The 25,563-nt window shown below is 39.1% G+C and overlaps 1 protein-coding gene across 15 annotated transcripts in view; it reads left to right on the forward strand.

Moving 5' to 3' along the window:
- The window catches only part of PCDH15 (protocadherin related 15), a 768,547-nt gene that overhangs the window by 709,193 nt on the left and 33,791 nt on the right, over positions 1-25,563 (forward strand). For all 15 annotated transcript variants that reach the window (XM_040624601.1, XM_040624600.1, XM_040624598.1 and 12 more), the window contains 2 exons: positions 1,434-1,522; positions 21,968-22,144. In XM_040624601.1, the coding sequence (XP_040480535.1) occupies positions 1,434-1,522; positions 21,968-22,144 (266 nt within the window). The remainder of the gene's footprint in view (positions 1-1,433; positions 1,523-21,967; positions 22,145-25,563) is intronic.

A 25,563-nucleotide genomic window follows, 5' to 3' on the forward strand; every position in this document is an offset into this window, starting at 1 on the left:
GCCAACATGAAGTTGTTCCGTAGTATAAATTATATTCAGATGTGTGGTGCAAAATACTGTACTAATCCAGAGCATTCAATTCATAGTTCCGGTGACTATGCATTTATACATTTTTAGTGGGTCGTAATATATGTGCAGGACAATATGCAATTTAACTTTATATTTTCTGTATCCATATTGGTTATTAGTAAAGAGCATGTGTTCTAGAGTTAGCCTGCACTTAATCAGGGCCGAGATATTAAAAGTCTCTTTATTAGTTTTCTTATTTAAAAAGTGGAATGGGGGCACCTGGGTGGCTCAGTCAGTGGAGCATTCAACTCTTGATTTCCACTCAGATCATGATCTCAGGATCGTGGGATGGAGCCCTGCGTCTCACTCCATGTTGAGTGTGAAGTCTGCTTAAGATTCTTTCCCTCTCCCGTTGCGCCTCCCCCTGCTCTCTTTCTCTCTAAAATAAGTAAATCTTTTAAAAAATAATTAAGAAAAATAAAAAGTAGAATAATAGTAATTACTAGCTGATATGGTCGTATTTAGAATTAAATGAGTGAAAACCTATCGAGTATTGAGGAAAAAAGGTAAATGATAGGTCATAAACGCTGAATAAATACTATTTTTTTCATTTTTTCTAAATAAGGTCACAGAAGGAATTCCATAAATGTTAGCAGGATAGAATTGATTTGTAGGGCGCCTGGGTGGCGCAGTCGTTAAAGCGTCTGCCTTCGGCTCAGGGCGTGATCCTGGCGTACTGGGATCGAGTCCCACATCAGGCTCCTCCGCTGTGAGCCTGCTTCTTCCTCTCCCACTCCCCCTGCTGTGTTCCCTCTCTCGCTGGCTGTCTCTCTGTCACATAAATAAATAAAATCTTAAAAAAAAAAAAAAAAGAATTGATTTGTAAACAGCTGCTAAAATGAGCTCATTTTAGTCCCATATGTAAATGTGAATGTATCTCTTTATTCACACACACATAGAATTGGCTAAAGCAGACACGAAGACTACGTAGGATGATCGTATAGAGTGAATTATTGGAACCAGTCATATCTCAGCTTCTTAGTCACACTGGATAATTGATCTCTTGAGATTTGTAAAACCTGTGTTCTCCATTATCCTGAGTGTCCTTTAATAACCTACTTAGAAAAATAAACACACCCTTTTTCATGTGTTAGAAAATATCCAACCAACCAAACAAGCACAAATCAGCCACGCTGGAAGTCTAAGTAAGTTAGACTTACTTCTAAGTAAATCCTGATCGTGCGTCAGTCTCCATCTGCCCCAACATCTAGAGGAGCTTGTGTACCTAAAGTTACCATTCATTCCTCCAGGACAAGTGGGAAACCACTGGGTCCATGCATAGGAGGGAAGAAATAGAAGCGTTATGTTTAGGTTATAGAAATGCTGGTGAGTTCTGAACGGGCTCTGGCTTTCCCCCCTTGCAGGTTTCTGTGGTCAATCAGCTGGACATGCAGGTCATCGTTTCCAACGTACCCCCGACTTTGGTGGAAAAGAAGATAGAAGATCTTACAGAGTAATGGATTTTTCTTTACTTATATATTGATTTTCATATGGTTATAATTTTATTGGATTAGATCCTTTTAATCATTACAGGGTTCAGATTAAACATATAAAATGCCATCTTAACAATTCAGGGGACCCTTTTCCTGAAGTAGATAGCTTCATTTAACGTATGTGAAGCTTCTGAGAGTGCCTGCGAATAGGTATGGAAATGAGATGTGAGAAGATCTTATTCAGTATGCTTTGACTGATGCATCAACATTATCTTAAAACACTGCTTATAAGAAATAAATCCTAACATTCATTATTAGAGTATATATCTTGATTTTGTGGCCCCAAATGATTCAAAAAGCTCATTATCTCAGCGATCCAGCTAGTCCAAGGAATGCTATTTCTCAAAGTGATATATCTAGGTGGCTAAAGCTTATCCTTTCAAAAACCATGAAGATTAATTTTAAACAATACATATTTTGGATTCTTCTAGAATATATGCTACATTGTACCTTTTGACCTAACCTGTCACTGTTGACTCAGACAAAGTTGTGACTTTATGAAGCTACAGTTCTCTAATATTCAGAATGGTACTGAGGATTATTACAGTGCCTTTCTAGTTCACTCTAAGCGACCTGAACCTAGCCTGACGTCATTTCATAATTTTTATATGGGCACACACTTGTTATTCTGTGTCTTCCCTTGAGTTCAGGCTGACAGATGTCAGTTATCACTGCTTCTCTCTAACAAAGTATCTTTCAATCCAAGTTGGCAGAAGAAGCTTCAGATATCAGATAGCTAAACTTTCTGTAATTAGGTGTCAAATACAATAGGAAAAGCAGTGATGGAATCATGAGTGTTTCTCCCTTAATGAAAACCTATGTGCTCTGTAACAATTATTTCTTGCAGTTTCACAAACTTAACCTTTGTGTGTCATGTACAATGTCCTATGGAGAAGGTGATTTTCAATGTGTATGCTTGGACTATCAATCATGCAGTGTCTGGTTCTGCAAAAGGGCTATATACACATTTAGCCTTTGTCAGAATAATAGCTGATTACACCTGAGAAAACCTGGAATCGCGCCTGTCTCTTAGCTGCTTTAGTGTTATCTGTGGAAGCAGGCTTGCTCTGATTGTACCATCCAGAAGATGGTACAACATCGTTCATCCTCTAGCCCTTCATTCTGCTTTATTTTTCTTCACATCGTTATCTAATATTTTCATTATATGTCAACTTCCCACCAAAGTGTAAGCTCCATAAGGATAGGAAACCTATCTTTCATTGCTAAAATTCCAGGCATATAGTGGGCACCTAAAGCATTTTATTGAATGAAAATTTTATACAAGCAAAATCATGATTCCCCTTTTTCATAGTGAGACAACATTGATGAAAACAAAACAAAACAAAAACAACAACAAAGAAGTATAATTTCATAGCAGGTTATATGATTTCTTCCTCTGAAGTGGAAATGAAGATCTGAATGAGAAAAACCAGGCATCTTTCAAGTCTTGAAAGAAATGTATCCCTGTGAAAGGAGCTTTGGGCTCTGTAACGGTTTAGAATCACGAGCTGAGGCAGATTACTTCATCTTCCCCAGACTGCATCACATTTCTAGTCATCTGTTCACAGAAACTAATAAAGCTACTATCATGGGGTTGTTGTTGAGAACTAAACAATATCAGCCACCCAGGACAATGGGAATTGTGACTCTCAAGGAATAACAGATATTCTAAGAAATGAGGTTAGTGACCCCATCAGGACGGTAAAGACAGAGACCCCAGTTCTTCCATTCTTTCCAAAGAGGGTAGTTTAGTATGGAGCTCAGATGATGGGTTCAAACATACAAGTTTGAATCTTATTGTAGTCATGTGACCTCCAGGCAGGAGACTTCACACTGAGGGACACACCTCCTCATCTTGAAAATTGAAACAAGGGCACCTGGGTGGCTCAGTGGGTTAAAGCATCATTTGGCTCAGGTCATGATCTCAGGGTCCTGGGATCAAGTCCCACATTGGGCTCCCTGCTCAGTGGGGAGCCTGCTTCTCCCTCTGTCTGCTGCTCCCCCTGTTTGTGCACGCATTCTCTCTCCTTCTCTGTCAAATAAATAAGTAAAATCTTTATGAAAAAAAGAAAAAAAAGAAAAGAAAATTGGAACAAGAATGGTAATCCCATGTTGCCTTGAAAGAATCAAATATAAATTTGCTTGTGTGGTAAGCATAGTGAGCACATGCCTGATTCCTTATTGTAGATTTTTAAAAATCTGTGTTAATTTAGAGATCCTTAAGCACAAAAATTTCTGATCCCTTTGGAAAATAGACTATTTTTTTAGAGTAATTTTATATTCACAGCGAAATTAAGCAGAAGAATTCCCATATGCCCCTTCCCCCACACACATAGCTTCCCTCCCTATCAACATCTCCCACCAGACTGGTACATTGTTACAACCAGCAAACCTACACCGACACATCGGGATCACCCCAAATTCATAGTTGACAGTAGGTTTACTCTCGGTGGCATACATCCTGTGGGTTTAAACTAATGTATAATGACGTCAATATAGAATGGATCCACTGCTCTAAAATCCTCCTGTCTCCACCCCCTTCTTCTCTTCCCCTGGCAGTCACTGATCTTTACTGTCTCCATAGTTTTACCTTTTCCAGAATGTCATGTGGCTGGAATGATAGGCTTGTAGCTTTTCTGATTCCTTTCTGAACGTGGCTAGTGGCAGTGATAAGGACTGCTAGATCTGATTCAGCCCCAGTCAGCACCACACACTCCCTGAGCATGGGGGGAAGAATCGAAATACACGTGTAACCATGTAACCACAGAATGACAGTAATGGGAATCTGAAGAGAATAAATAAGCTTTTTTTTTTTTTTTTTCCCTGTTGGGAGAGGATAACGCTCTAAATCAGGACTTGGCCAGTTGAAGCACACAAGCTAAATGCAGGCTGTTATCTGTTTCTGGAAATAAAGTTTTACTTACACAAGTATTGTCATTAAAATCACTAATGTAAAAGTATTGTTTCTAAATTTTAAATTACTGTGAACAGTTAAAAATTATAATGGAAAGAAATAATGTAAAAACTTTTAAATAATGTTATATACATTATAAACATGTTTTAAAATGTATTATGAGTCTACTAACGTTAATATTTATAAGACTGCTGTCTGTCCCTTTATAGATGGTATCCTGGCCGCCCACCCCCAGCTCTGAGTAAGGAGAGGGTAAGGATGATCAAACAGTGTAAGGATGTTAAATAAACGTAGGAGTTCATTGCTTCAATGGCCAGGCTCACCAGCACACTCATTCCTGTAGACATTCTCTGATGGCAAGTCACAGCATCGCCAAAGCCATTTCCTGTATCTCCCCCAAGACATCCTCACCCTACAAAGGGGGAAACTTAAATTCCGTATGATCGTCACTTTTATTTCTTCCTTTAGGCAGACCCATAAATGAGGCCAGATCATAATCCATAGTTTTCTCGGTAAGCATAAAATCAGTGCAAACTGGGAGGGTTGATAAAAGAAACATGCAATGACCTAGTACATTCATTTCATGATGGGGAAGGTTTTGCAGAGGGGGTCAGTGTCCCTTGATGGCAAAGAACAGAATGCCTAGAAAATAGAAATCTTCTTTAAAGGGGCGTTGCCATAGTGGTGGTAATGATTATTCGCTGTTCTCCTGAAACTGACCTAAATGGCTCTACTGAAGATTGTTTTATGACTTTTGTTATTTGGGGCTTATAGAATTAATCAATGCTCCTTTCTGGTGAAACACATTTCTTTTACATCTTGTTAAGGTATTCAGCAAATTCCAGTGAGAATCTGTGCCCACCGGTGGCCTTTCATGTTTATGTTCTGAAGTATTTTAGGTGGAATTCAGGATTTATCTCTCGGTGGGCCTTGTGTTTCTCTTAAAAATTCTTGAGATTAAGGAGTGGGCTAAGTGGGAGGATAAGGATACCGAAACTCAACTGATCAGCGGACCACTGGCAAGGGTGTGTCAAGAGGAAGGTAGGAAACATTTGCATCGTGTCTCTGTTCTCCTTCTACTTCATCATGGAGCCCAAAGGAGTAAAAGAAGCTTGGGATTCTAAGATTTAAATCTTTAAGAATCCGCAGAAAAGGCATTTTTGAAAAGTATACGTGAATGAGTTTTTAGAAGTCCTGCGTTAGAGGAGGAATTGGAATTGATCATTGAGGTCACGAGTTGCTCAAACACTTCTCTTACTTTAAATACAATATAGAAATTCAGCGATTGTAGGACTTTACTGAAGTAGGTATTGATTTGGTGGAGAAGGACCCATCTCCATGAAATATTTATACAGCATCTGAAATGGGCCTGCGTAACTAACTGATGGCTCCTTGGACTAAGGTTACAAAACATACTTTAGAAATCTAGCCAAGGTACATATTGCTAGGAGGAGAATTATGAAGTCTCTTGGGAAAAGAACCTATGAAACAGTAAACAATAAATGCTAGCATTTATCTTCTTAAATCAGTGTAATAAAGACTGGTCTTGAGGGGAAAGTTCAAATGGAAAAGCAAATCAATAAACATGATCATCCTTACCCTCTCCTGACTCAGAGCTGGTGGTGGGGGTAGGACACCATCTATAAAAGGACAGATAGGAATCTTATAAATATTAATGTTAGTAGACTAATAATACATTTTAAAACAATTTTTCTAATGCTGATAATGTTATTTAAATTGTTTTACTACATTATTTCTTTCCATTATAATTTTTAAATATTTACAGTAATTTAAAATTTAGAAACAATACTTTTACATTAGTGATTTTAATGACAATACTTGTGTAAGTAAAACTTTATTTCCAGAAACAGATAATAGCCTGCATTTAGCCTGTGTGCTTTAACTTGCCAATTTAGAGCGTTATCCTCTCCAGATTGGAAAAAAAAAATGCTAATTTATTCTATTCAGATTCCTTTAAGAAAACATTTTGGGGGAAAATCTCATGTGAAAGTCCTAAGTGTTCTATTAACTGCCCCCCCTACCCAGAAAGCCAATTCCTTTTGAGTTCAGAGGACCCTAGGCTCAAGTCCCTGGCCCATCAGTGACCAGCTGGGAGGTCTCAGGCTAGTCAATAAAATTCTTTAGTACTAATATCCATATGTGAAGCTGGAAATGTATTCATTAAATAAAAAGTAGTTACTTGTAAGCACTGGAGACTTAGCAGTGAACAAAGCAAAGTAAATTAGTTCCCATGGAGCTTACATTCTTTTGGGGGGAAAGCAGGAAATAAAAGTATATATATGTATAAAATAAAAAATATATAACGTGTTATTTATATATATAATAATATGAGGGCAATAAAGACCAATACAAGTAGGGATATGCAATGATGGAAGAAAGTTACTATTTCATATAGGATGTCCTAGGAAAGTCCTCTGATAAGCTGAAATCCAAGTGATGTGGTTTTGGAATACAGGTAAGATTCAGTGGGGTGGAGTCCGGAGCCGATGACCAAGAAAGAATTCTTGAGACATCTTTGGTGCAAAATAGTGGTTTATTTAAAGCACGGGGACAGGACCCATGGGCAGAAAGAGCTGCTGCCCTGGGTTGTGAGGGGTGCCTGATAATTTACTATGGAGTTGGGGGAGGTAAGGAAAAAGGGAGGTTTCAAAAGGATTTTCATATGTTAGAGAAGACTCACAGGATACCGAGGCCTTGCCATTGTCAAGTTAAGGTTGTTTTTCTCTCTAGCAAGGCATTAGCATTAAGATAGTTGGGAACTTTCTGGAGGAACATCACGTATCCCACCCAGGCGTGGGGATAGGAGGAGGTTGCAGGGTGTCAGCTTATGCTTTGTCTTCAGCCAGCCTTCTGTTCCTTCATCACAAGCAGAAAGGAATTAAGGGAGAGAGCCATGTGGCTACTGTGATGGGGATGGAGGTGTGAGGTGGGGGTTGTGGAGGCTGTTTTCCCAGGAGAGGACACTGCTGGTTTGAAAACCCAGCTGTAGGAGCGTGCTTATCCTATTAAGATAGAAAATGAGTATATAGGATCTCACAGTCCCCTTGGAAAATTTTAACATCTTATTCTGTGTAAGATACAAAGTCCTTAGAGCTGATTGTCCAGTAGAATAGCCACTGGGCAGCTGACTGCTTGAAACGTGCAGCAGGTCCAAATGGAAGGTGATCTAAGGATAATATACACACCAGGTTTAAAAGAATTGATACTCCCCCCAAAAAAGGGACAATATCATTAATATTTTTAGGTGGATTCTATGCTGAAATGATAATTTTTGGATATATTGAGTGAAATAAATATCTTAAAATTAATCTCACCATTTTGATTTTCAGTCCTTTGATGTGGGAACTAAAAATTTTGAATTTCCATGTGATTTGCATTATATTTCTTTTGGCCCGTGTTCCCTGTGAAGTTCTGCACAGAGAAATCATGTTCTTGCTCGCGTTTTCAAAAGTTGTTGAGTAGAAGATGAGGTGACCAGCTGTGGGTTCGGAGCAGGAAGGAGTCCAGGGAGAGATCGTTGGTAGCTTGGACTGAAGGTAGAGGTGAACACAAGGAGAGGTAATTAGATCAAGGGTATATATTTTCAAGGTACAGCCTTTAAAGCTTGTCAGGGACTAGATGTATGACCAAAGGCAAGAAGTAATAATGACTGCTTGGTTTGGGATCTGAGCAGATGGAAAAAAAAAAATACTTTTCTTACTTGTCCACTGAAGAATTTGATAACATGACATGTGGGAAAGTAGTAGTATTCTGTTCTTGGAGAGCGTTGACTTTATTTAATAAGATTTTTGGTTCCCATCAATAAATGTCCTGACACCAGTTCTCTTTCTCATCATCATTCTGCTGATTTCCCAACTCAGTGATGAATTGAAACTCCATTATTTCCTCCACATGGCCACTTCCTTAGCCCTGCATTAAGGTTATTTTCTTCTGTCTTATGAAAGTGCAGCTGGAATATATGAAATGTTAGTGTATATGAGACTTTCTTCAGTTGTGTAGTCTTTCTTGTCTGCTGCATTTTAAATTAAATTGTTGTAAGTATTGGCAATCACATGCTGATTTTAAGTATACTTAGCACAAGATGTGGTTGAAGTTGGAGGGTTATCAGCAGAGGCTGACCATAAATGATCTAATTTCTATCAGAATGAAATACAGACATTTCAAAATACAACTCTTGAAAACAACATTTTCTATAATTGGCTTGTAATAGCTGCAAAATAAATTGAAGCCAGTCGTAAAAATAAAATACAAACTCAACATAAAATGAAATCCTACTCTTTAATATTCAAGGTATAATTCATTATTCTTTGAAAAAAAAAACATAAATATGATTTGGTTTTATTCAAAGCCTTGGTGATTCTTTATTTCTACACAAAGCAAAATCATCTGCTATTTTTTTTCTGAAATACTCAGTTTGGGGCTTTATTTTGGCAGAAAAGGAGAAGTAATCTCTTTTTGCAAGAACAAATACTTACTTGAACGTACTGTGTGGTAAGAAGTCATGGTTCTTTACAAAACGGAAGCTAGCCCAGAATGCAATTAGACTTCTACAAAATAGGGCCTCAGTGTTGTTACTCATGCATATTGTGGTAGTATCTTTAAAGCTTAATTCCTTGAAATGTGGAAAAGTACAGGGATTTGAAGTCCAATTTGTATTTCATGTAGTGTAGCAAAATTTTTGATTATCCCCAATATGTCAGTAGTGAGCTAACAGCATGGAACCATAGTTACCCAGAGGGGAGCTCTCCCCTCAGGCATCCTATTTGTGAGGGTTACAATGTCCCATTGTGTATGAATTCTTAGTTGTTATTTGAAGGTATGCTATCAGAGCACAACATGAATGCCTGATTTACACTAAGGATTAAACTTCTGTCAGAATGGCTCAAATTCACAGTACTTCCTGTTTTGTTTCCTATAATAGCTTTCAGATATATTAGGGTAAATTCTTATTTTTTCATTTTATGTCCTGTGGATTTTCCAAATTCATATACAGTTGACCCTCGAACAACATAGGGCTCAAGTCCACGTATAACCTTTGACTCACTAAAAACTCAACTACTAATCGTGCTGTTGACTGGAAATTTTACGAGTAACACAGCTGATTAACACATATTTTGTATGTTCTGTGGATTATATACTATATTTTTATGATGATGTAAGTTAGAAGAAAATGTTAGTAAGAAAATCATAGAGGACAGAAAAATATATTGAAGGTGCTGTCCTGTAAAAATCCCATGTATCAGTGGGTCCTCGCAGCTCAAACCGGTGGTGGTCGAGGATGAAGTGTATACTTCCCTACGTGCAGAATTAACCAGAAACAATGGACTTACCACCTCGAGTTTGCCTTTTCTGGAGATTCCGTTGTATAGTAATCCATTAAAGAATTATGTGTGCTGATGCCCTGCTTTGAATGGGTTTGTTTTGTATTTTAATGGTCAGAATATGCATCATTCATTAATTAACAAAGTTCAGAATCTTTATAGTCAAAACGATACTAGTTTCTGTGGGGAGAAATAAGAAGTACTGAGGGATACTAAATCGACTTTCTCAGTTAATATTTGCCATCTGGTACATGTAATAGAGAAAAATTTAAATATATAATTTTGCCACTCTCCCATTTTTCTCAGCAATATGCATTTACAAAAAAAAAATAGGCTTAGCTGTAACATTTACATGGTATATTTTGGGAGAATCAGTATTTTTTCTCCTTTTATTTTTATTTATTTATTTATTTATTTATTTATTTATTTATTTATTTATTTATTTTTGGTACTCAAACCTATGGAAACAAACAAAGCCAAAACAAATAAACAAAATACTTCCTGTAATTCCAAAGAGGATGTTTTACTTTTGCTTTTATTTTAAAATAATGTTTGACATATTTGAATTATAGCTGTTGTTCTCAAGAAGAGATGAGTAGACTCTTCCTTCACTCAAAGTCTTATTTTAATGGAAGATCAATTAAAAATGCTATTTTTGAGTTTTAGAGCACATAGAGACATTCTTTCATTGCTTTTGTTTGCTCTGTGAGAAAAATATAAGCATTAAAAAAATCATATTGGAGGACGTAGTCTGTTAAAATAGCAAGCCTTAAAAAGTAGATTTTGATTGAGGGTGGAAATCAGTTTAATTCATAAGAGACAATTATAATGAAGGTACCAGTATATTGGCTCTAATATTTTTATTTTAACTTATGATGTGTGATACATATATGTACATATCTCACTTATTAACTTATTACTTATTAGCATCACTTATTAACATAAATATTAAAGTTAATAAAAGAAAAGTTAATAAAAGAAGTTAATTTATACAGCTATATTCTGTCCTGTGATTTGAAGAAAGTGCTTATTCATAATCCAAAGGTAAAATCCATTCACAAAAACAGTAAAGAAAAAAAAAAAAGCATTTTCCAGCTTCCTGTTGTACTTATCTTTTCGTCAAAAAAATCTTTGGAAACACAATTGGGGAAATTGGAGAGAGAAGCAGAAAAAAGTAGAGTGTCATAATCTGTTTTACTTTTCCCAAATATCACAGCATTCCATTCAGCTTATTTTTCAGGCATTTGCTTGCACCAAACAGGAAAGAACTAGAAAGCGAAGGTAGGGTGAAAGATCGTTATGGATGGCTCCATTAAAGCATGAGTCACAGTTGCTTTATAAAGGTTTTTAAAATACATAGTGGGCATTTGTTCCTTTCAGAATTCTTCTATCATGTTCTTTTAAGTTTTATGGTGCAGAAATTTTGCCAAATAGAACAGCTTACTGTTTTTATTTTTGTTTTTGTTTTTTTTTTTAAGTAGTCCCTACACCCTGTGTGAAGCCCAACGTGGGGCTTGAACTCATGACCCTGAGATCAAGACCTAAGCTGAGATCAAGAGTCAGACACTTTATCGACTGAGCCACCCAGGCGCTCCAAACAGCTTATTATTTTTTATAATCAGTCCCAACCTGTGGTATAAGGTAATAGACCGTTCCCTTGTGCATCTACTCAGTTCAGACACCCGATCAGCAAGAGCCAGTTCCTCTCCTCTCTTAATTACATGTATGGTTCTTCTTTTAACTGTCTCCAATTTATGCACAATTTACCTCTGTCTCTGCTCCGGCTTTTTTAAACATGAGAAATAAATTCAACCATAAGTTTATATAAGAAAATTCGATTTGTATCAGCAGCAACATAAATGGTATTTTAGATACTTTCATTTATATCTAAATTGTATTAGATGCTAAATGTAATTATTTTTAATGTTCCTCCTATTCAAAGAGAATTTCAGGCATTTTACAGTGATTCATACAATAAAACAAGGTAATCTACATTTAACATGAGTCATAAAAAGAAGCAAACAGAATAGAAAGAAATTAAACACGTCAAGAGTGAGACTATTTACAGAGGTGATGGGACCAAGCCCTGAAGAGCTGCTTGAGGAGTCCGGAATGTGGTTTTCATCAGGTTAGAGCCAAAGAGAAAGAAGCAAACCAATAAAAAAAAAAAAAAAAAAAAAAAAAAAAGGAATAGAATCAGTTACAAAATTTGGCGGGGGGCACCCGGGGCTGGTGGAAAGACAAAACCATTTCTGAGTGAAATGCCAGTTTGGAGGGGAAGGTCTGAATCCTACAGGACACCATGCATGTACAGAGTGTGATGTACATGGTGTCCCGTGGTTCTCAGAACCTTTCCTGGGCTTTGGTCTGGGTGGAGTCTCTAAGAGTCTATATCCACAGAGGAAATCACAGGATGTCAGGAAAGCTGGCCTTGGGTCCCAGTGGCCATCGGCAGTAGTTTCTCAGCCAGGCTTTTGAAACACTATGACTGGTACCTGGGGTGGACCCTCTGTTGCTGGGTAAATGCAACCCATTTACTGCACCAAAAGGCTAAGTGGGGTTTGCAGTCAGGAAATGCAAGGAGTTTCTGTAATCATCACAACAAATAACACATCTTTGCGGTGCTCTTTTTAATCTGTTGGGTTTTGTGCACTTAATCGATGCTGTCTAATTAACTTCTGCAGAGCACTTTGAGGTGGGTCTGATTACTTTCCCCATTGTACGGATGAGTTCCCTACAGCTTTGAGAAGTAGTGATTTCCACCAAGACACACAGAATGCAAGTGGTAGAGGTTTAATTTGAGTCTCTATCGAAGGGCCAGCAGCAGGCTGGGTTCCTAACCAGTTGCTCTTTGCATGGAGGAAAAGTGAATTAAAAATCCAACCCTGGGGCGCCTGGGTGGCTCAGTTGTTAAGCATCTGCCTTCGGCTCAGGGCGTGATCCCGGCGTTCTGAGATCCAGCCCCACATCAGGCTCCTCCGCTGGGAGCCTGCTTCTTCCTCTCCCACTCCCCCTGCTTGTGTTCCCTCTCTCGCTGGCTGTCTCTCTCTGTTAAATAAATAAATAAAATCTTAAAAAAAAAAAAATCCAACCCTTCCTTTTCTTGGGAGTGGGTTTCTCCCGCATACAGAAACTTCCATCAAGTAGTAATTTTAGGTTGGCTCCTTCACGCAAATGAGTAATTGAGAAAATGGCTGCTGTAATGATTTTAGTGTGAAAAACTAAAAGGTAAATCAGGGTAATTCAGCCATAAATAAATAAATACCTGCTTCAGCTGTAAAGCTATTTCTGTAAGGCTTTTTTTTTTAACATAATTTTTTATAATGCAATGTCCAGTTGAAACTCATTGAAGTACATACAGGTAACTGGATAAAGTGATGTTGTAAATTAAAATTTAGGGGCATCTACCAAAAAAACTTGGCTAGAGAATGAACTAGTTAAGTGACCCAGTTCTTCACTGGTGACTGCAGTTTATGATTTAAAGAAAAAAGCTATTTGCACATTAAAAAAATTCAGTTAAATAGGCCTTTCAACATTTATTGCAAAATTTATTAATTCAACATTTATTGTAAAAAGCTACTTAAACTATTTCTAGTTTAAATTATAAACTAGTTAGGGGCGCCTGGGTGACACAGAGGTTAAGCGTCTGCCTTCGGCTCAGGGCGTGATCCCGGCGTTCTGGGATCCAGCCCCACATCAGGCTCCTCTGCTGTGAGCCTGCTTCTTCCTCTCCCACTCCCCCTACTTGTGTTCCCTCTCTCGCTGGCTGTCTCTATCTCTGTCAAATAAATAAATAAAATCTTTAAAATAAATAAATAATAAACTAGTTAAAATTAATGCGGTAACACGAGAGATGTTTTACACACATGTATTTTCATATAAGCTTATGTGTATAAGACATAAACATTTTATGTAACTACACGCATATACGTACACCCATGTGTATTTATACGCATATAAAATGTATGTGTTATATTTAGAACTTGAGTTTTTGAAACTTTGTCTAGAGATGGCATAGTGACTTATTACTAAGTATTAGGAGTACATTACAGGGGGCGCCTGGGTGGTGCAGTCGTTAAGAGTCTGCCTTCAGCTCAGGGTGTGATCCCGGTGTTCTGGGATCAAGTCCCACATCAGGCTCCTCGCTAGGAGCCTGCTTCTTCCTCTCCCACTCCCCCTGCCTGTGTTCCCTCTGTCGCTGGCTGTCTCTCTGTCAAATAAATAAATAAAATCTTTTTAAAAAAATGAGTACATTACGGATCTTTTAAACTAAAGTAGAACAATAAGCCCTAAATAAAAATTTAAGTTTTTGTTAACGATTGTAATTACTATACTAATTCATTTGCACTATATTTGCTTCTTAGAAGATCAAAGACCGTCCTTTGTTTTGAGAAAGTTTGTTATAATCAAATACTATTCTGCTATATGTTTGTTTACACTATTTGTATTTGAAATTAATATATTGCTCCCAAGAATTTAGATTCAGGGCAAATGTAAATGATTAGATTTTTCCAGAATACAAATTTTTCTCAAACTCTATAATGAGCAACTTGCAACTTTAAGCAGAAAGTAAAATATGTGGCCGGCGGATTTATAGAGTCTAGCAGGACCGATTAGACCCGGACTAGGAAAATCAGACAGATGTTGCTTCCATGAGAGAATTAGAAAAATGACTTGCGTTTTGGTACAGTGGGACCGTAAGAGCAAATATGCGTCTTACGAGGGCTAATGTGCAGGAAATGGGCTGAGGCTAACTTCAGTGGAGGGAGCTTTGCCGGAAGCTTTTGGGAGCCGACAGTGGCAACAAGAGGAGGGAACACGGGCTGGGGAATAGCCACGAACAGGGGCAGGTGCAGAGGCTGGGGAAGCAAGAACCGCAGGGGTGAATAGGTATGAGCTCAATTCCAGTCTGATGAGTGTGTAGCACCTCAGTGTGGGAGTTCCACACGTTTTACATTCCTGTGTCTTTGACTCAAGAACCAGACTCCAGAGAGAAGAGGGTCTGGTCTGCGTCACCTGCGGTTGTGTTGGGCATGGGATGAGGCAGGACGGGAGCACAGATTCAAGTCAATTGTGCGTGTTGGGCACCAGGCTGATGCCTCCATTGAAATCAGGGTGTTTTGAGGGAGAGAAATAAATTTTTTGCAGACAAAAACCCAACACAGTCCACATGGGTCATGGGGGCATTAGTGCCTTTTTTATCAACGCCTTTTTTTCACATATCTTATAAGGACCAAGTACAGTTCTTGTGGTATGGACAGCACAGTCCCAGGCATACACTTCCATTTGTCATGAGTAGACGGCGCTGGGGATGACCGTTCATTACCACGGTCAGGGGTGGGGGGTTGATTAGCCTTGCTCGTATTTTTGTCATTTTTAGTGGCAGAAACAAACTTTAGAGCTTGTTCTTTTATAGTTCGTTCGAACAGTTTTAAATTATAATCAAGCAGTGCTGATGAGAATGCACACGTCTTAAGCGAGAGAAAAGCAGCTAATGCAACTGGAAATTTGGGGCCTCATGGCTAATTCACAGCGGGCATAGGGATCAAGGAAAGGGGAGAATGAAAAATCATTTGTTTCGTGTAGTTTGCTAAACATTCTTCGCATATCATCTACTTTGGCGGGTAATACACACTCATTTAACAAGACGACACAGGAGTGTGAGAAAGTCTCCTTTAGCTGTCTACCTGTTCTGTGTGTCAAACAAATCTGGATTTAGAAGACGAACTTTACTTGTAAGGATTATTCTAGGGCCGGAGAGAGGAACTAAGGTACTAGGGAGAAGAACCGTTGTCATAGGGAAAACTGACCCAGAGGTCGACGGCACTCGAAGGTTAGGCAAAAAAAGCCTTTCTTTTATAGTGAGCAGCGAGCAAGGGCAGAAAGGACCATTGTGGGTAAGGGGGTGACAGGACAGTGGATCTAGCTCACAGAGTGTTTCACCCCAACATCCGCCGTCCTGGGAGGGGCCGGTGGGCTTCTGTGCTCTCACATGCCAAGGGTGGGTCAAAATCTAGAAACTTGAAGGAAGGAGAAAAACTTAACTAGTGTTGGTTAACAAGAATTTTTGTTTGATTGATACATCGGTTGGGACAAAACAGTTCAGCTAATCATGTATGAAGAAGAAAATGGGAATTTGGAGGATCTGTGCCTGGCATCCCCATGGCTTAGAGAAGGATGGTTCTTTGCAATATGCTGTTTCCCGGAAGAGCTGGCTGGGGGCTTATAGCGCTTGGCCAGGAGCAAAGAGCTTGGGTAAAATCCAGCTCTGTATTGTTTGAACCGTAATCTTATTTTTCCAGGAATGTAATTAGTTAACATGCTTTAATATGTATTTCCTTGTTCAGTGTCCACGTAGTATTACTTCTTTAGAGATCCCAAAGAGTATGCACTTTATAGCAGGTATTGAACCACTCAGCAGTGATGACATTATAAACTGTGGGCCCCATCCCCATCCTCATCTAAAACAGAGCCCGAGAGTTCTTTCTCTGAAATTTAATATTAGTATATCTCTAAAACGTTTCTCCTCTAAAGCCAATGGAAGGGGGAGGGCAGGTGACTGAATATTGTGGGAGAAAATCAGAGCACGATTAGCATAAGCTTTTATTTGAAAATGCCAGGCATGGAAGTCTCCCAAGGACCTTGGGGAGGGAGGATAGAATGTTCTATAGGGCTTTATGTTCTTGGGGCAAGCAGCCACTGCGTGAGTAGTCTGGGTAATCCAGAGGGGCGCAGGGAGCAGCTAACGGCCCAGCTCCTGTCCAGGAGGCACACCTGTGCAGGCACAGTGGAAAATCCTCAGCCCTTTGGGGTCTTTCACAGAATATTGTAGTCAGTAAATACTTTTCTATTACTGTTTTTTATTTTTGCAGTCGAGTGCAATTTTCTCCACATTATAGACCTAAAGTATCATCAAAGTGTATCGTCAAGTCGGTGGTTATGCATAAATCCCCCTTTTCCTGAGAAGTCAGCGAGCTTTAATACCATGCTGTATAATAGTGTAGTTATCCCATGGCTACTAGGATCACCTTTCCCCATACGCAAAATCCTGGACTTCATAAGGAAACAATTCAGAGGGCATGAGAAGATGCAGAGAAGGGATCTGTGCTCTGAGTTCAATACAAAAAGCAACAGGAAGAAGCAGATGGAACTCTGAAAAAATGGTACCCTCTTTTGAGAGCCATCTGTGCCTAGGTAGACACTGCAAGGGAAATAACGAAGCATCAGAAATGGAATTCTGAGCTCTGGTCTTTCCTTTATGCTTTTCTTTAAACAAAGAAGAATCTATAAAAATTGACCTATTTCCAAATGAGCAACCACAAAAGGCCAGAGCTTAGCTAGGTCGACCAGATAATTACTGGAAGTATTTGTCCAGTTAAGCATGGCCTTCACTGATCTATTTTAAAAGATTCAGGCCTCTTGCATATTTAACCAGGCATATTAATAATATATAGGTATTAATACTTGATTGTGTGGTTCATAGATGGCTAATAATCAAGGATTGTGTTGTATCTTCTCTTCATCCAAATTATTGAGTAGACTAGGCATTTAATAAGATCTTCATCTCCTTAAAGTCTTTACGAACTTGTTTGCCCGATTCTCCTATTGACCCCCACTGGAGCCTGTCACAACATAGCGGCCAGTGTTGTTTCTTTTAAAGGTCTCTTCTATTACTTCCATGTTTAAACTCGAGCAGTGGTCTCGGTTTTACTCAGAATAAAAGGTAATGCCCTTCCAGTCCTTACAGGCCCCTATGTGATCTGTCCCCAACTTCTCTGCTGCAGCCACACTTGTACACTTGGCTTTTCACATTTGCCAATTTCCTCCTCTTGGAAGGCTCCTGCCTGTGATGTCCACATTACTCACTGTCTCCTTCAGTCTGCTCACACAGCAACTTCTCAGTGGCACCTTTCCTAAACACTCCTGCCATTTTATCTTAATTTTTATTTTTTTAAGATTTTTATTAAGACAGAGAGCACAAGCCGGGGGGGAGGGGCCGGCAGAGGGAGAAGCAGGCTCCCTGCTGAGCAAGGAGCCCGGTTCAGGACTCGATCCTGGGACCCTACCCTGAGATCATGACCTGAGCCAAAGGCAGACACTTAACGGACTGAGCCACCCGGGAGCCCCACATTTTATTATTTTATTATCTTGTCTATCTTGCTCAGTTAGAATGCAGGTTTTGCGATGTGAGAGATCTTGGTTTTGTTCCAAGTGTCTAGATATATTGGATATATTCCAAGTGTCAAGAACAGTGCCTGGTCCGTGGTATGCATTGAGTAAATATCTATGGAATGAATGAATGAAAATAAATGAATAAGTGAATGAAAATTTCCCACTAACCACTTACCTGAGTTTTGCTATAAATTTATTAGACAACTACAATTCTAACTTAATCTTCTATATTTTTAAACTCTGAAAATTTATGTAAAGATTTCTTTTTTCTTGGGGTGCCTGGGTGGCTCTGTTGGTTAAGCGTCTGCCTTCAGCTCAGGTCCTGATCTCAGGAGACTCTGTGAGACTGAGCCCGGCGTCCGGCTCTGTGCTTAGTGGGGAGTCTGCTTGACATTCTCCAACTCCCTCTGCCTCTCCCTGCTCTCAGATAAATAGATAAATCTTTTTTAAGAATATTTTTTTTCTTAAGTTGGGGAGGAGGAAGTAGGGAGCTAAAGAGTTTTTAAAAGTATGACCATATTGGGGCGCCTGGGTGGCACAGTCGTTAAGCGTCTGCCTTTGGCTCAGGGCGTGATCCCAGCGTTCTGGGATTGAGCCCCACGTCAGGCTCCTCTCCTGGGAGCCTGCTTCTTCCTCTCCCACTTCCCCTGCTTGTGTTCCCTCTCTTGCTGGCTGTCTCTCTCTGTCAAATAAATAAATAAAATCTTTAAAAAAAAAAAAAAGTATGACCATATTGTTTTCTTATGCCCATTACAAGAAATTCAAGCAACATAATACAAAGAGGAATGTAAAACCATTTTTAGGAACTTTTTACAGCAAACCCAAAATCATACCACCTGGACCTACGTATTATTAACATTATATAAATGTCATTGCAGACATCTCCCTTGATATAATGAGAAATGCATGATACAGATATTACAGATAAGCAACAATGGAGGTCTCTCTGGGTCTCTGTATACATGTGGTCTGTATACTAGTAGTGTGCAAATAATTAGGCTGATAGGCTGGAGAGACATGTTTGTTCTTAATGAATTTACCTGTAGTAAATTCTCATGTCATTTGATTCCAAACTGTATGTATGAATTGGCCTGAGATATTAATAATCTAAAGCAAAACATAAAGGCAATTGAAACACTGGTACTAATTTCTATGAGTCAGTTCAAAGTAAGTGACTAAAAAAATCATGAGCTCAGGAAACCTTTAGGAAGCAACAATGTACCCATGTACATTTGAAGATAAGGGCTAACGAGCCATTTTTTGAATAGCATGTATTTATGTACATATGTAATATATTCATGTATGTAGGTAATAGAAACAGAGATGGCAGAAATGCTTAGGTAGATGGATATAGCTGAGAAGAGGAAAGACAGATTTTTACAAAATGTGTTCTCTTTAAAAAGGTTTAAATTTAGTTTAACATATATTTATCAGAAAAGGTAAGGAAGGAGTTTAAGTCTGGACACCTTTTTCTTCGTCATAAGAGATGTTTCATTCCCAAAGATCTCCAAAGTTTTAAGAGGAAAGAATTCAGGGAGAAGACATTGTGACATATTTTAAATGATATAACGCATTTTTAGGCTTCATTGGTGTATGAGTCCCTGATGGGATGAAGGAATTAGTACAGTTATATTTCATTGCACATTTAAAGTTTCAGTCACACATGATTCTGCAATATTCCCCCAAAATACAGGAAAGGACACAAGCTCAACAGACAAGTTTCCTCATTGTAGGAAGACATAGTTTATGCAAAAATAAGGGATTTCCCTGGAACATACTTAAGCGATGTGTTCATGCCGTGCAGCAGTTAGAAATTGTTAAAGGGCAGTGCTGGGACGGAGGGCCACCTTGCGCCGTATATTTAACAATGTCCTCTTATCTGGATTTGATTTGTGAACTAATATTACTAGTGAGAAACATGCTTTCTTAACAGTCCACAAATTCATTAAATGTCTTAAATGAATTAGAGGCATGGGAGAGGTTTATTAATGCAGACTTTTAAGCCAAATTAATAATAAGCATAATCATATTTTATGGAATAGTGACTATGTGCTCCAAACCGCGCAGAGATTTGACTATAAGTGTCTGTGCAGTTAATGCACACAATCATCCCACGTGCAGCTGGTTTCCTCATTTTGTGGTTAAGGCGTCTGAGCCCTGGATGGCTTCTTACTGGTCTAAGAGTTTGCAGTTTGTAAAGAAGGGAGCTGAAAACTGAAGCCAAACGTCCGAGCTCTTTACCCTGATGTTCTTCCCATTCACACCTGTACCAACTGTCAAGAGTATAATGTTGTTGAATCCAGGGCCAGCCTGCCTTCCTCTTTACTCTCCTCTCTTCTCCTCTCCTCTCCCCTCCTGCCCTTCCTCTCCCCTCCTCTCTCCCCTCCCCTCCTCTCCCCTCCCCTCTTCTCCCCTCCCCTCTTTCTTTCTCTCTCTCTTTCTTTCTCTCTCTCTTTCTTGTTAGGGAGCATAAGTGTCTCAGGAAAAGAATCCTAAAACACAGGCTAACACTGTTCCACAGTCTTTGTCTCCTCGTGCAGCCATTCTCTTCAGGTTCTGGGGAGAATACATTCTTCTTTTCTTTATTCCTCAGCAAGGATCTCATCAGAAGAGATACTGTCAGGCAGACAGACCCGTGGTATGAGCTGATGAGAAAAGGACGAGAATGAATAGTACTTTAATAAAAGGGACTTTGACTATGCTGCTTCCTACACATTTAAAAGCAAATAGATACAATTAAAAAGAAAATAAAAGCAACAGACAAAGCGCTTCGCTGCCGTGGGTTTCGTCCTCTGGTGTGGGCACCATACACCTGGGCTCAGTGGTGCTGCCACGTCCCCCGAGCTCAGCATCAGTGCTGCTCCTCGGACAAGGGCAAACCAAACACACACCAGACCCTTAAGGCAACATTTTTTCTAATAGAGCAGAAAGCAGGTCACTTTTGGCATCTGAAGTAAAAGCTGTTTCCTGACGTATTAAAGGACTTGAGATTATATTGCTTCTCCTGATCCCCCTTGAAAAGGGCCTCACAACAGGGACTCCAAAGGGAGCATCGCATCTATAGGTAAATTTAAAAACATTTGCTGTGTCTACTTGTTAAAATCAATTCATTTACATTTGAATGTCTATAAATAATAGCATACATTCTGATGTTAATCTATGGGGATTAATAATGTAAAGTTTTTAATAAGGAAAGGACATTAAGGAAATTGTAATTTGTGGCGGTACAGACCACAGACACTTACATGGCGATAACTTGTGCTTTCCATTAAAATCAAATTATGCAATTAGAAAAAAAAATGTATTTTCCAGAAATTACTTATAGGTTAACATTACTTCTGTCTTTTCTACTGAATATTGTTGATTCTAGACCAAATGATAGATCTTATCGTTGTTTGTATTCACCTGAATAGCCTCTGAGATTTGCATGCAGTATTTTTCTTAACCTGGTAAACCTGCCATTGCAAAACCACTCTAGCTCCTCTCATTGCTCTAATGCCCTGAGTCTTTACACCCTGAGCGAAACAGGTATCCTGGTCCTGGACCTTGGTCCACAGCTATGCGCCACGTATCACAGAATCTGGTGGAGCGTACAAGTATAACACCAACCACGTGAATTCGAGAGTTCTAAGACCCCCAGCCTCCTACAAACCATAGACGGTTTATTTGTACAACATAGTTGGCCAATTCCCACGAGACACGTAAAGCTCAAATGGTATCTTAAATTCCAAAAGTGTAGACTTAAACAGGACATGGTTGATGACCTCTTCCTACCTTACTTCGTTTCTAGCATCATTGGGAGTTAAATGCTGAAAAAATACAGAGAATTTTTTTCAAGTGTTTATATTCAGTAAACATTAGCAAAAACCAGGCTGTCATCATTTTTCATTAACTAAATGTCATTGCAAGTTGAGAGTGGTATTTTTCCCCCAGAAAGCCCGTCAGAGTGTCTTGTTTGAACTGTGTTTGAACTACAGGATTTTGGATCGCTATGTCCAGGAGCAAATTCCCGGGGCGAAGGTGGTGGTGGAGTCCATTGGTGCTCGCAGGCACGGGGACGCCTTTTCTCTAGAAGATTACACCAAATGCGACCTGACCGTGTACGCGATCGACCCGCAAACCAACAGAGCCATCGACAGAAATGAGCTTTTTAAGTAAGTCCTTTTACTGTCTGTATCCCTGGTCACGGTATCACCTACAGATGATCCTGACTTAAGGCTGTAAGTACTGAAAGTTTAAAACCCACCAGTTCGTTGTTGAAAGTGAAGTGTAAGCAAAGAAACCAGAGACGGTATTTAGGGTCCTCGTGCCTCGACGTTTTCAGGGCCAGGAGTGGGGGAGCGTGACTTTGGAGGTCAGAAGTTTCCATTAGGAGCAAGGGGCAGCTCCCAGAGGTGACCTCAGGCCGGCTCCGCTCCTGCTTCCATGCCCCTGTGTCGGAAGGGGGAGAGCACAGATCCCTTCAAGTATCAGTTTGCCTGAGACAGTGTCAGTAGGCATGAATTTTAAGAATAAATGTAGCTTTCCTCAAGGCTGAATCAGCAAAAATTAGTATCTTTTTAATTTTTTTTTCCCCCTTGACTGGGGTGTGGGGGGCAAAGGGGATAACCCTTTCCACCTCAGTCCATACTTTCCATCTATTTATTTCATCTTGGTGAATTTGAATATTTGAGTTACGAATTCTAAAAATAAAGAAAATGCGAATTCTAAGCAAAACGCTGCTATGCATTCTCCCCCCGGAAATTATTTCCAACAGCTTACTTTGTTGTTGTTAGTTTCAGCTTTGCTCTAGTGCCACCTAGTGTCCACCAGACTCTTGGAATGCAAATCTCATTTAAATTGAAATACATTTTTACTTAAACAATATACAACAATACGTAGTCGTATGTATATATCCTAAATATTTATCAGTATTTGTGTATATATATGTACCCAAATCCATAATTTCAGATTCTAGTTCTCCTTTGTATATACTGAAGAGCACTAAATAAATATATGCGTATACTAATTTACATATATATCCATATGTGGCTGTGTATATGTACTTAGCAAATATCTATCTACCCGTTTATTTATTAAAACCCATACATTCTGAATTGAGTCTGTTCTGAATTTAAATCTATTCTTCAACAAAATTTCACTGCTGCTATTTTAGCAATAATGAAATAGCGATTTAATAGCAACTTAATTATAAAAGAGCCACAGTTATTAAGTATGTTATTCATCAGCTTAAATTTAATAGCTGTTTAGCCACAGGCAAGATGGTATGTTAATCATGGTGGGAAAGTAGAGATGATTGAGCTGTGGCTTCCTCTCAAGTTCTAGAACCAACTTCCAGATGAAGTGGCATGCTAGATCTAGCAAGCCAATTTTTGCATATTGTATTAATTTTAAAATTCATTTAGAAATATAATAAAAAATATATACTAGTATATATTCTAGTAATTGTTATTATTAACATTTGTTCAAACCCATCTGCATTCTGTGTTTTTACAGACATTGGTTTTATTTTAAAATATGATGGTAGATTGTTTGAACTTAGGGTGTTTTCCCTAACTATAAAAACATCTGTTTTCTTTAGGCTGTTAGCCTAGCTTTAAAGAGGAAAGTAATGATGGGGGCGCCTGGGTGGCACAGTGGTTAAGCGTCTGCCTTCGGCTCAGGGCGTGATCCCGGTGTTATGGGATTGAGCCCCACATCAGGCTCTTCTGCTATGAGCCTGCTTCTTCCTCTCCCACTCCCCCTGCTTGTGTTCCCTCTCTCGCTGGCTGTCTCTATCCTGTCGAATAAATAAATAAAATCTTTTAAAAAAGAAAAAAAAGAGTAAAGTAATGATGATCATCATGTGAATTGCACATGTAAACATTTTAGAGGTAAACCGTTTGGAAACTGAAGCCAAGTGGGTTTCAGCTGACACTAGGAAGTAGAAACAACCTTCACTCTAAATAAGCTTTCCCAAACGTAGATTATATTGTAGAGACTAAAGATAGAAATTCAGTTGAATAACTATTGTAACCAGGAAAGAAGGGAAAAATCGAGAATAACTATAAATCAGAATTCTCTATCTTAAAGAGAGGATGGAATGGCCGTGAGCTCGATGCAGCACGGTGGCTCGGTGGCTCTCTGTTCTCCTTGTCTAGCCTGCGTGCCTCAGACTTGGGCTGCGGCTCTCTCGGCTTTTCTCCCCCTCCTTCCCATGGCAGGCGCATTTGTGGTGTGTCTTGGGTGTCAGGGAGTTCCCTGCCCCTCCCAACCAGTAGTAGACCTCTACTCTGTATAGGGTCTTCAACCCAAGAGAACTGTTGTTCCTCCACATGGAGTGGATTTTTGCTTATACCTCTTCCCCAGAAGCAGTGGGCTTAGCCTGACCCCTAAGGATTGGGATACTTCCTCCCCTCTTTCTGTGGTGTAAGGCTCTTGCTTTGTAGGAGATACAGGTCCATAGAATTGCAGGGTGCCCCAGCCTTAGCTGCCGGCTCCCTATAACCTTGCACTAGAAAGGGATTTCTCTGCCATCTCCAGCCTTGTCCCTTGTTTATCTTATGGGAAAACAGTTTGCGAGTGAATACAACGCCAACCCCCACTTGTGTTCATGGGTCTCTTATGCCCACTTTATATGTTGGTACATACTGAGCTTCTAAAAATTTATTAAACTTTTAGTTCATTTGTGGGACGCCTGGGTGGCTCAGTCGGTTGAGCCTTAGGCTCAGTTCGTGATCTCAGGGTCCTGGGGTCCAGCCCAGAGTCTGGCTCTGCACTCAGCAGGGAGTCTGCTTCTCCCTCTGCTTCTGTTCTCTCTCTCTCTCAAATGAATAAATAAAATCTTTAAAACATTTTAGCTCATTTCTTTTATTTGCTTTTTTTTGGCAGTCACCTTTTCCTTGTTTCGTGAAAGGTGAACCAACGTATGGTCTCATCTCCCTGTGGAGGAAACTGTCACTCTTTGGATTTTGGAATTTTGCTTGCAAAAAAGTTATGATTTTCGTATTATCTCTTTTTTTGTCATTAGGGTGGGAGCCACGGGGTCTTATGGCTTTCTGCACCCTTAACAGAAACAGATTATATTACTTTAAAATAGAACTTAATATTTGTTTAAAACAAATAAAATTTTAGCTCATGCACCTTTTTATACATCCATCCTGTTTAACATTGTCCAGATGGTAAACGAGAAACGGAGAAGGTAGGAAAGGCCTGTATATTCTACAAACTGCATTTACAATATAGTGTATAATAACACATTTATACTTTAAAATAGAATCTGACTACCAAGTATTTATGAAACATCTTTCAAATTCCCAAGATCAGGGGGGAAAAAAACCCATAAAAATAAAGAATAGTGAAAATTTAAATAATGGAAAACTAATTATTAGACTCTAGTTTACTATAAGTAGAGTATGATATATAGAGGAATATAAATCAGTCTATAATTTGGAACTGCATAAAGGAAATAGTACCCATGGTTTGCTTTATTAAGCAAAACGACCTTATCCAAGTGGAATGGATGTGGGCAGATGTGTTAACCATCGCTCCCTCTGTACACCTGTCGGAAACCCAGAAACGGTATCTATCAGGG

The sequence above is a fragment of the Ursus maritimus genome, unplaced genomic scaffold (assembly GCF_017311325.1).
Source record: "Ursus maritimus isolate PB19 unplaced genomic scaffold, ASM1731132v1 scaffold_7, whole genome shotgun sequence".
Lineage (NCBI taxonomy): Eukaryota > Metazoa > Chordata > Mammalia > Carnivora > Ursidae > Ursus > Ursus maritimus.